The sequence below is a fragment of the Neopsephotus bourkii genome, unplaced genomic scaffold, assembly GCF_033783945.1.
Source record: "Neopsephotus bourkii isolate Nb327-2 ecotype Australia unplaced genomic scaffold, CSIRO-AGI_Nbou_v1 NB_1686, whole genome shotgun sequence".
In the NCBI taxonomy this organism is placed as follows: domain Eukaryota; kingdom Metazoa; phylum Chordata; class Aves; order Psittaciformes; family Psittacidae; genus Neopsephotus; species Neopsephotus bourkii.
The window spans coordinates 40,603-53,212 of record NW_026902160.1 but is presented as its reverse complement, the minus strand read 5'-3'; the positions used below and the strand labels follow the sequence as shown (position 1 = coordinate 53,212).

The 12,610-nt window shown below is 37.9% G+C and overlaps 1 protein-coding gene across 2 annotated transcripts in view; it reads right to left on the bottom strand.

Moving 5' to 3' along the window:
* Window positions 1–12,610, bottom strand: part of FAM193A (family with sequence similarity 193 member A) — a 79,197-nt gene that overhangs the window by 44,636 nt on the left and 21,951 nt on the right. For both annotated transcript variants that reach the window (XM_061376016.1, XM_061376017.1), the window contains exon 2: window positions 2,537–2,602. In XM_061376016.1, the coding sequence (XP_061232000.1) occupies window positions 2,537–2,602 (66 nt within the window). The remainder of the gene's footprint in view (window positions 1–2,536; window positions 2,603–12,610) is intronic.

The window sequence follows — 12,610 nt, the reverse complement described above, 5'->3', positions numbered from 1 at the left end:
AACATCAGTTTTCAATATCTATGTGGCAAACAATTATTCCGATTATGAATACATTCCCATTTAAAAAGTAATGTTTTCAGGGAGCATGAACGACAGTCTTTCCCTCTAAAACAATTCAGCCTTGATGCAAAAATTTAGTAAGTAAAATTAAAAGGGGATAGTACAAATCCTTTTAGTGTTATTTTTAACAGGTAAAAAGGAAAATAACTGCTCTTTGAAGTCTTGTCACCTTTTTTAATATTAACAGAAATAAAGATACTTTCAGCTAAGCTTGTTACAAAACAAAAGCTTAACTCAATTTTAACAAAACCAATCAGCAGGGTCTTAAAATCCACTATCACTACTGAATAAACTAAACTTGGTGACTTATGAGGGCAGAAGCAGTTCAAAACCTAATCTCTTCCAAAATGGTACTGTGCATGAAATTATGGTTCAGCCATGAAATGCTGATTATTCACCAGGACTGATACTCAAAAATATGTCAGACAGCACAAGCCAAAGAGACCCAGCTTTGTAAGACATAAGCAAAGTTGTAACAAATGGAAAAAAAACATCTTGTCATGGCAGAATCACAGCTCTGTCTGATTACATTACAGCTACTAACTCTGCCTTAATTAGCAAAATTGTATATGTAAGCCTCATAACAGCTCAATTCTTTCTCAAAGGCAAAATTTAAATATATCATTCAAACATCCTTTTAGATACTGCTCCAACCACAACACTAACAAAAATACTGCTTTAAAGATCTTGCAGGGCTGAGCTGCACAAGCACAGGTGAAAAGTTCCTTAGGGCAAAGGACTAGTTCAAGCTATAAAGATTCATTAACTCTCTTCTAGTCTTCCCAGTAGCAACAAATCAATTCCCTATTGCTGACATCTAAAGAAAACCAGCATTTCGAAGTCTGGTTTTTGTGTTCTTTGCATTTATAAAACTGACAGACTCAGCAATATGGAAAGGAAAAACTGAGAATTCTAGACATCGAAAATAAAAAGACAGACTGAATTCATCTCCACAAATATCTTCTTATCCTTCAGAAGTTCATGAGAAATGTAAATTAACAGATTAAGTAAAAACAGCTAATCTCTTTACTCATTGATGACCCTTGAAGAATTCACACCTAAGAATTAAGGCAAGAACACAATTTCTCCAGACGTCTACTGCAGGTTTTCAGAAAACACTTGTTAAGGGAAGCCTTGCCCTGCCTTCCAAAAAGCTGTGGCCAACCATCCCCTCACTGGCTCTACAAGCACAAACACATCTCTCACATTAGACATCCTTCTTGGCTGACCTGTGCTCAGCTGCAGACCTTAATGCCTAAAAACCCCACATACAGGAGGGCATGGCTGCTTATCCACTTAGCCCTGAAAGTTTCCTTGTTAAAAGGAATTTTTCTGAAGCCAGATTATGCCTCCATTGGAATAACAATGACATCTTAATAGCTATTGCAGATGGCTCCTTATGAACATCATCTGTTCCTAATGACATCTTCCACCACACAGGAGAGGACAAAAACATAAAAGTTCAGAAGACAATCTGACACTCTTTTGTAAAGGTAAGGGGTCACAGCAAACATATCCAGCCGCTGCAAGGACTTCTAGAATTACAACTTACACGTGTAAAGTTGCACTAAAAAAGCCACTGAATATACAGCAGGAACAAGCAGCTTAATTCTAGTCAACTCAAGGTTCAGGAAAACCTGACAATCTCCTAACTGGGCCTGTATTTACAACAGATTTGAAGTCGAAATGAAAGCACCTGGTTCCTACAGCATAATATAAACCAACTGCTATGAATAAAAATTTCTAAGCAGTTTATTTCCAAGAAAACAGACAGTTAGAACCTTGACAAAAATCTACCCCATAAGCATCTCTGATTCCCATGATGGCTCTGTTACACTAAAATGAGGCTATGAACTGAAGTTTCTTATTTCTTTAAAAGATAACAGCAACTGTTCATGTGACCATTTCAACAGCAGCAGTAAACTCTTCCTGGATTAGATGAGAGTTTGGAATTAGGTCACATACACATTTGTATGTGTCTTCACTGTAATCAGAGTAAAGTACACGTTTTGAGGAAAGCAAGATATTTTTCCACTAGTCAAGCTTCAAAAAAATATGTGATGCATTCCTGCAAGAAAGCACCCAGCCTCACTTTCTCTCTGAAACATGTTCAGATATAACATTCATAAATGAAAGCTGGAAGTAGGACAAGCCAGAACAGAAATAACTGCGTATCTACTATGTATTTAGATTTATTTCCAAGAATAACTGTATTACCATAAAACTGCATAGCTTTATTTTTACATCTCTGTCCAGTTTCAAGCTTATTATAACAATAAAATTTACCTTAGAAACAGTAGCTTTCACAGCTTTTTAAAGCTTGAATAGTGAAGTAATTGGAAACTGACTTCAGCTAGCAAAGTCCCAGTCTCAAATTTATATCTCTTTGGAGAGTTCTCCAGTACATTTAGTACTTTCTACCATTAGTAAATAATTCTTCTATCATATAACACCCCCAAACTGTGACAGCACATACCTGAGAAACACCTGTGAACTCTGATCCAACTGAACTGTCTGTAAACTGTGTACCATTTAACGAGACCTGGAAAAAATTAATAGTCCATTGGTTACAGAAGTTCAGTTTAATGCTGAAAGATCACTAAAAATATCAAACAACAAAACCTTTCCCTGCATCTGAGGGCTGATAAAACATCTTCTGAAATTTGAATGATCGTTTGACTGCAGGGACGGAAAGCCCTTTTTCTTTTGTACTAAGTGTTCTACAGATGCGAAGGTTTACAATTTATTTATTTTGAACTTTTCCACTATAGTTTTTTATTACAACTCTGAGATGAAATAACTGATACAGGAAAAAAAAAGAGTCATAAGCAAAGTGCCATTTTTCCTTCTGTATTTGACTGTGTTTAGCTTTTAAACTTCTATTGTCAATGGAGACAATTACCAAAGATTCTTGCCTTTTGAAAGCTAAACACAATACTGTTTAGAAAAATATGCAGTGTTAACCAGGAAGACTCTTCCACAGCAAGCCTCCAAATGGCATTCAGCTATTCCACTGCAGCAGCCATCCTCCTGCCCCAGGTTATAATCCATAGAGAAACCTCCCAGACATCTCTTCTATGCCTTGTTTCTCCACGAGTGTTACAGAGACTACATCAGATCTCATGAGGTGCCTTTCATGAGCCCCAAGTGTTTTCATACAGCATTGAGGACAATAAAACAAGAGTAAAGTTAAAACAGTATACAAATTCAAGTCACTTACAGTGAAGAGCCCTCAATCACACTGAGCTGAAGAAAATGCATTTGATTTAATAAGAAAAAAATAATGGCAGATAAAATAATAATGGAAATAAAATCAACTTTTTATTTTCCCTCTTCTTGAGCACTGGTTCATCTCCTGAATTTCAGCTATAATTTACCTGCCTCTGTTCCACCTTTCATGTGTTTTTGCGAACCATTTTCACTCTTCAGTTTACCACCTACTGTTGCCTGACATATTCCTAAGACTACTCTACAGACCACAATAAAACCCAGCCTGTTTAACATTGGAACCCCCACATCTTGTGCGTTGGATTTACAGAGTTCAGAAAATATTTTCACCCTGCTGCCAAACTAGACACCCAAACTGGAGCCTCCTCTAATACAAAGGAGCATCCTTCAGTTTCACACATCCCCAGGATTACTGACTGCACAGTTTACAGAACCAGACAGATTATCACAGAGCCCTTGTCTTCAGATGGGGTTTTTTTTCAAAGGCTTGAGCAGAGGATAAAACAATCTTCAAGTCATTGCTTGAGAAGATACAAATAAGAAACCACACAACTCCACTTACTCTATACTAACTCTGAAGAGCAGGCATTTGAGAGAAAAACCTTATAGGCAAGTCAAGGATCTCAGATCTGAACTCATGGGAGGAAAAAAATGCTGATGTGGAGCAAGTTCCATATTTTAACTGAGCCCCTTCCCAAAAAATGGAAAAATAAAATAAATCTTTGGAATTAAAGAAAGTTGTCTTCAAGGAAAGAAATCCTCCAGTACTGGATTTCCACTGGTTATTGGCATACACATACATTTAAGAACAAAAAAATGCGTAAGGAAGTTGATAATGAAATTGTTACCTGAAGCTCACAAAAAAAAAAAAAACAAGCGGGGGGGGAGTGAGAAATTTCAAAACCGCCAAGTTTATTCAAAACCATTACCTATTCAGTAAGGAAGCACATTTACCTTCTTTATATTCAAGACAGTGATAAAAATGCATGAGTCATCACATTTATACATGCAGACCTTGAGTGACCAAGCTGAAGACACTCAGAAACAAAAGCAAAGACAAACAGTAGAAGGTTTCTGTTATCTACTAAATGTCACAGGATGCCAAGACAAAACAGTGAGCATCAGGGACTGCTTCATGGAACAAGTTGTCATGCTACTGACAAAAGAAAAGGCATCTCTTGATCCTAAGCACTGCACAGAATTTGGTTCAAAATATTAGTGCAATATCCCCAGGGTTTAGTAGCAACCTAAGTATCTGTATAAGGAACAAACACCAAGGAATTAGACAGATAGAGGGGAACTTGGAAAGAATCATCAAAAACTAAGCATCTGTAAGCAATGAGATTTAAGACATTGTATGTGAGACTTAGAGCAAATTTAGGAAAAAAGAAGAAAGGCACAAAAAGGACTTAAGTGGGGGTGAATGATGATGACAGGCAAGAAACCAAGATGGCTAAATAGCATATTAGAGAAAACATTAGAAGAATCTAGTAGAAGATGTCCAAATGGGGCCTAAACAATAGCAAGCTAAAAACAGAGAAAAAAAAAAACAACACAGTGGCACAAATAATTTAAGGAAGTTAGAGGGGAAAAAAACCCTATATAAACTACAAGTAAATCCTCTTTCAAGGCACATGAAGGAGGAAGGCGCAGTAGGTAGCCTGACAGGATCGTATGGCTAAAGTTAGTAAACACAGATATATTACAAAAGCGCTTGAACAAGCTACATGGTCATGACAGAAACACCAGATTTTTCTCATGTACATGTTCATTATGGAGGAGTTTAAAGATATTCTCCCAGTGAAAGGCTTTCTTATGGAAGACGCATTAGAAGATCTGTTTTGACGCACAGCACTGCGAGGAGAGAAGCACGAAGCAAACGGAACTAAAAAAATTATCAAACCACCAAGAGTGGATGACATTGAGCCAAGAGTCTTAAGGAAGCTCAAGAATGTTACAGTTGCACTAATAATTTCAGTATGTTAATAAGTGCTTTATACTTCAGCAGTACCAGAAGTGCAGAAGATCAATTTTTGAGGTATTTATTAATTAAGCTTTCGAAGAACATCCAGGAAACTGCAGTTATCCGAAGTCTGCAGCAAGAAAGTGCTCAAGATGACAAAGTTAACTAATAGCACTAAATTCTTCATGCTACTGAAGAGACTGGAGAATGGCAGAAGGACCTCACAAGATCTAGTTATCAGGCCATATGTTAACAGCTAGAATTCTGTGTGCAGAGATTTAAAGTAGAAGTGACAAGCTAGACAGCTGTCACTTCTGGACAGCACCAACCTCCTTTTATTTAGAGAAAACTTATTTTTACAGTTTCTACACAGTCCTTTATAGTATCCTTCTTAATGATTTTAAAGTTTTATGTTTTAAAAACCTATTTAATGAAGATAAGTGCCAGAAGAAAGGCTGACATGGATCAGGAACACAGGAATCTCTGCTTGCACTCTTCAATATAATGGCAACGCGTAGAGGGGAATCTTTCTGCCCTTTCTATGAATGTTACTTACAATGGAAAAGATATATGGAAATATTTTCTTCCAAGCTGCTGTCACGCTAACTCACCCTCTCTAAAATGTGTCTTTTCTGGAGAATAAGGCATACACCATCTTGGCACAGTATAATTCATACCAGAAAGTATGAAGACAGTGAGAATCACAGCTTCAAAACCACTCCTCGATTTCATCTGAATGACCTTGAAGAACCAGTTGAACAATTAAAACAAAAGCACTCAACAACTGCCATAATTTGCTCTAATAGCCTGTCACTACCAAAATCAGCCCTTCAGTGGGTTGAGCCACATATTACTAGACAGTACACCCCCATCTTTCTCGCAGCTGAAGTCTGGTGAAGTCACACAAACATCACGAAAGGGAGAGGGATGCAACGTCTTGGAGAGCTCAGGAAAAGAAAAGCACAGGAAGATAACTTAGACTTGACTGAACTCTAAATAGCTCTACAGGTATGTGATGCTCAAAAAAATAAATGCAGGACTTAAGCAAATTTCTCCTGGGGGAAAACAAGTAGAAAATATTGCACTGATTTTCTCAGGCACTTTAGAAAAGGCACAGGCAAGGAAAAAAAAAACAGCAAAACAACAAACGAACAAAACCCACTGTTACCAAAACACAATTAAAGCTACACTTTATTCTAGAAGGTCTTAATAACACAAAGGTATTCCATGCCACTTGAATTAATTCCCTTATTTTTATACAGGGAGGTGAAAAACGAAGTTTGTTGAAACATCTGAGACTACGCATTTTCCGTGTCTGAGTAACACTAAAAGACAGTTACTGCAGTTAACCCTGGCTACCCCCAAAAACCCCATGAAGATGTCTTATGCATGCTCTCCTGCTTACGCTTTTTAAGCCAAAACCCATTTGCCACAGCTGTATAGAGCTCGGCCTTCTCCCAGGCTCTTCCAGCCAGTGAGCACACTACAGCACTGCTCTACAGATTCACACAGAAGCTCTGCCTTGCTTTCCATGCTGCCATCCAACACCATTTGGGTGGCAGCAGTCTCAAGTCACACTCAGTGGTGAAGACCTCCCTCCCCACAGCCTGAGCAAAGCTCTGACTTGGGTGCTCTCCAGTCACAGGCTGAGCTGTTCCTCTTCTCTCCCAGGCACAGCTAAATTGGTCACAGAACTGCTTCTGGCAGATGAGTGATGCTTACAAAATCCTAAGTGATTTTCAGACATGAAGATATATTTCTTTATGCCTTCAGTTCAAAGGATAAGAAACTATCTGATTTCAGTAACTAAAAACTAAGGATCCTTCTTCCCTAACTCCAACTGATTTAAGGATAAGCTATTGTGGAAGTCAAATGCATGGATGAGGGAAATAATGATAACAGATGCACAAGAGAGCAGTATTTCACAAACGGAATCTGACGCAGGACATCTCTGGATTGGAAAGACCTGGAAAGGTACATGGGAGGAGGGTTATTCCACACATGCAATGTAGTTCTCCATTCATCTAGTACCAAGCACTGTCAGACAGGACAGCATGCTGGCCAGACCAATAGCATGACAAGGTCTGGGGGTTTGCTTGCTTTAAACATTGCTCCTGAACATTGTCAGTAGTGACTGTAGCCTCTGCAGTAGCAACAGCCTCTGCAGAAGGTATATTACAGCACTGAAGAGATACTACAATGTAAAAAATAGGAGTAAACTATCACCCTTATCCCTTCCTTAGGCTTTTTTATTTAAGTCCATATTATACCCTGCTAACAGCTGGTACAGCCCAGTTTTTCACAGGAAGAACAAACTGAAGCAGATCTACTTGGCAGTATCCTCACTCACAACACATTTCCAGGTTCACTGGCACAGCAACACTCAAACTGAGGCAGCTGTCGGAGTTTGTTACCATTGCTTTAGACAAAAAAAAAAAAAAAGGAAAAGAATACTCTTTTGACATAAGTTATACAAAATCTAATCTCAAAGAGCTTTTAAGCAGTAGCTTGCAAATGAGTAAATGTTTGATTTGGAACAGTGGAAAGTGTGGAGATTCCTACTTCTAAATATGCCTTTGGGGTGGGAGGAGGACACAGTGTGTAGATGAAGAAAGACTAATAAATAGTTTTGTTATCTGTAACAATAAAAGATGAACAAACTACTGTAGTACCCCTCCTTGACTTAGAAGCAGGAGTGTTTTGCTTAAGAAATCAACATTATAAACATCTAAATTTTTCATGCGATAATCACACATCTCTAGTGAGACTAAACAGAATGCAGTTTTACTTACTAACACACACTCGCTTGCCAGGGAGTCTCAGTATTATATATAGGAAAAACACTGACAGAAAAAGTGATTATTGATGAGCTGTACATGTCACCAAAAGGGAAAGTTGTGAAGGTTTCCTACGCAAAAAAGATCCTTGTTTTTACTAAGGATGCTGAAGTACCAAACAGAAACTGGAGAATGCAAAGACAAGGTGATAATAATTAAAATTCAAATATCTGTATTAAGGCAGCCAATACTCGACCTTGACAATTGATTAATTTTGCAAACTATCATTCCATTTTATCAGTCATGCTATTCTGAGCATTAATATTCACACACGAGTTATCTTTTTCCAGCCCATCATTATTTTGCTGTAGTTCACACTCTTTGAGATTAGAGAATTTTTCAGTGAAGAAAAGCATATCCATAAACAAGTCAGTGATGCAACAAGTCAGGCCCTTGGTACTCCTACAAAAAGCTTCTGTACTACATGCAATTTCAGAGAACCTTTAAATCTTGATGTCAATTACTGGGATATAGAAAAGCAAAGGCTGCAGAAGAACAAGCATTCGAGGGAGTATCACAAGGCATTTGTGACTCTCTTGATACCCCAAATTTGAGATACAAAACCTGAACATTACTCTCAAATACAGATAAGCTACCATTTAGTTCTCAAATAATTAAGTAGCAGGAGTAAGAGAAGGTGCCAGAAGTTGAACAACAGCTGAGAGTAAAGTGTTGGTGGGAAACATGGCAGAGGCTTCAGATGGCAGAAACCACTGCACATCAGTACAGCTAATGTGTTGACTCAACTCTTAACTTACACTAGTGTCTAATACACAGCATATTTATGTTCAACAGCTATTATACTTCAACAGACATCATACCAGAGAGTTCAGCCAAATATATAACCATGTCATACTGTTCTGAAATACAAATAAGCCAAAACTCCACTCAACAATCAAGGAGCTACTAAGCACACTCTGGCTGCACATCCCACTCCTGGTCACACAGGATGTTTGTGGAAACAGATCTGCTGCAGAGCACCAAGTTCGCTGTGAGATATATCAACTAGCTATGATAACCAACACTGTGTTACTAAAGCTGATTTATGTACAATCTTGCCTATATGTACATTTGGATAGAGCAGGTTAGAAATCTTGTGACTGTAAGGCACAAGAGCCCATTGTGTCATACTTAGCCAGAGGGAATTATGTACTGAAGGGCTAATCACAGCACATAGCCTATGAAGGGGGAAGAAGGAATAGAAACAATGCTGGCACTAGGAAAAGATCATTCATCTACCTTGAGAATTCACATACGTTTTGTTCATAAAGACAAGCAAAAGGTAAGAAAATGCCAAGCAGATAGTACCAATGTTGCACTCAATTACAAACCCAAATACTTGTTCAAGGAGCTAACAAGGCTGTTGTCAAGTAGGTCACTCATTTAGCCCTCCAAAAGGTGAGGTATATTACTTCATATTAGGAACAACGTATTAAGATAAATCTATTAAAAGTTAAGATCTATTTTGCAATAGATTATTATTATATTAATTCAATATTAGGTCCTTGCTATGCAAGCATCTCCACAGAAAATTCTTATGAGCAAAATGGTTTCTATCCCTTCTGACTTGTGCTACTGCTAAAATACAGTTTGTGAGATCCTGGGTAAGTATCACTCTTTAGACAATGAAACAAGTAGTTTTCCTGTTTTAAATTTTCCTCATTCATGTAAAAGCAACAGCATGAGACTTCAATAATCTCAGTGACACTTCTATTGCTATCTTTTTAATGTAGCAACATTGACTTCCTGCCTTTTCTTTATTAAGTAAAATCACATCACTACAGGATTTGACTAACCTGCAAGACAGGTCCTCTGTAGGCTTCCCTTACCCAGCAAGTAATATTATTAAAACTTACCACTTGGATTTAAGTAAACACAACACCGTATTTCCACAGCTTAGTAAAAGCTAGTCCTAAAACAAACTGCTGATGTCAAACAAGATGACAAGCTGAGGGTGGGGAGGCTTAATCTAGAAAGCTTAATATACATTGCATATAGATAATAAAGCAAGTTTACTATGAATGACTCAAACCCCCAACAAAATTATTCCTCTCCCACACTCCCAAGATCCCAAACCTGATTTGCTTCTTTTCCAGCAGTAAAATCCCTTACTATCTTTGATACAAAGTCAAAATGTCAAAAGAACTTCCAACAGAAACGAAAATTATTTCAAAGGAAATACTTTTCCCAGCTGAACCTTTTCTTCTTATAGATGTTCAACACAGAGAGAGGAATTATAATAAGTATAAGCAGGAGGCATACACTAGGCTTGTTCAAAGTGACCGATACTTTTAGGCTTACAGCAAAAGTTATGAGTGAAGTTGGGAGTGGGTGATGAAGCTGTCTCCATTTCTCCTATTTTGGGAGATAGCCTAACCCAGACCCAAGACGACAAGTCTCAACTACCTCCTCCTAAAAGTCAAGACTAAGTAAACTGGTCAACAAGTTACTTAGTGCCTTGTGTCAAAAAGCTTTTAATAAGATATAACTATTTACAGGCTTATCATAAGGTTGGGGGACAAGTGGGGTAAGTCACCTGTACACAGCCCTAGTTTTCAGCATAAAGCATAAGATCAGTAGCTGCAGAAAGTTAAAGGCATTCTCAACTCCCTCTCTCCCCCACCTTTGTAAAAGTGCTGGTGATGGAATTAGCATGTGCTGGATCAAATAAATAGATAACGAAAACAAACAAAAAAATCAGTACAAAAATTCAATGTAATCAAGGTTTTGCTTTCAGTATGACCAGACACGCACACACAAAAGCCTCAAAAATAGAGCAGGGAGGAAGGAAATCAGACAGCTCTGAAAAATGCAGAATAGGAAGAAAAACAGTCTTATTTCTACCTCTAGTTCTTTAAGGGCTCAGGTCCTCTGAAAATAGGTAAAAGCAATACTTCTGGGTGGGTTTAGACAGAACTGATTATTTACCTGCTGCATCTTTTCTCCTGCAGGTGCTCAGAGCCAAAATACAACAATTCTGCTGCAGCACAGTAATCAGAACAGACTGAAGCCTGAAGACCTACTTAAATTCACAAACCCACCAAACCCTGACTGACAAAAGGCTATAGTCAGAAACACAGTCAGATTAAATGGCATAAGCTGAAAACTCATGCCTGAAACTATCCTGGGAAAGTTTTTTTCAGTAGCACCTCAAAGACAACTTTGAAGTGGTACTTTTAAAAGAACGCTGACATTATTCTGTAATGAGTTTTAAGGGAGCGACATCTATATTCTGCGCTCTTCCTCCCACACATTCTTCAATAGCACACTCAGTTTTTCTTTTAGCTGAATCAATCTAAAATACATCCTTCAGGAAATGAGCACCTGTTAGGAAATAAGGAGTTCACGGGTTATAGTGGCACAATATGAAACTGTCAGCACACACACAAAAAGCTCTGATCTTTACAGGAACTAGGAAGCATTCATTAGCCAAAATTTAAAAAAATGAAACTCCAATCTGTATCCCATTATAAGACAATGATTTACAAACACTAAACTTTTTAACTGGAAGTTAAAGCAAAGTTATACTCAAGAGGTTCTCATCTATTTTATTAAACAAGGACAAATTACTCCCTTGGATGTTTGAATGAAGCAGACTTAAACTATTCAGTCCATTAAATTTACAGATAGGTATATTCATTCCTACCTCAATCACTGCAATACCCCCCCCCCCTTCTTTTTAAGTCTGAGGTGACAAGTAATCACTTTCAAATAATACCGTAAGAAGAAAATAAAAAATACAAAATACACAGTTACTTTGTAGAATGAAGTGTCCAGACCCTACCAGAAGTACTGCTGTGCTCTGCAGACACTCCAAGTTGAATTCCACAATTAAAACCTAACCTATGTAAGCTGTACTTAAGAAAAATATCTCAGCACTGCCTGGCACATGATCTCATGAAATTTGTGTTAACAAAGGCAAAAGACCCTCCTGAATTAATTCCCATTTGGGTGCTTTTTCCAGATGATATAATCTAGTGCAATCCCTATTTAAAGATTTCAAGTAGCAAATCATCTAAACCAGAATTAATCTGGGCTCAGAATCGATTAGCAAATTTCACTATTTTTGTTTACTCTCCATCATCACTTTTCTTCTGTATTCAGATGCTTCAATCTGATGAGCCATTTATTCCTACCTTCTGAGAAACTGGAGTTAAATACAGCCCTTGGAAGTCAGGACACAATTATCATGGTCCTTCCTACTAGGAAGTCGCGAGAACTGGTAAAGAAGAAATCCCTGCTGGATGCCAAATAACCTCCCTAACTCCTTCATTTGATACCACTGTGAAGATTCAAAGACCAGGCTAGTCTCCTTTTAATACACAGAATATCACAGAATATCAATGGAATATCACAGCTAGGTACAGGTCATGCACACAGCCACCCCAAAGGTCAACCCATCTAGGTAAGTCACATGAAATTTGGCAATACTTGCATCAATACTGTTTGTTTGTGGCACATGAACAAACACTGATTTTCCTCAGTCAGCTGAGAACTCTTATTATCCTTCTAGAAGTTGTTA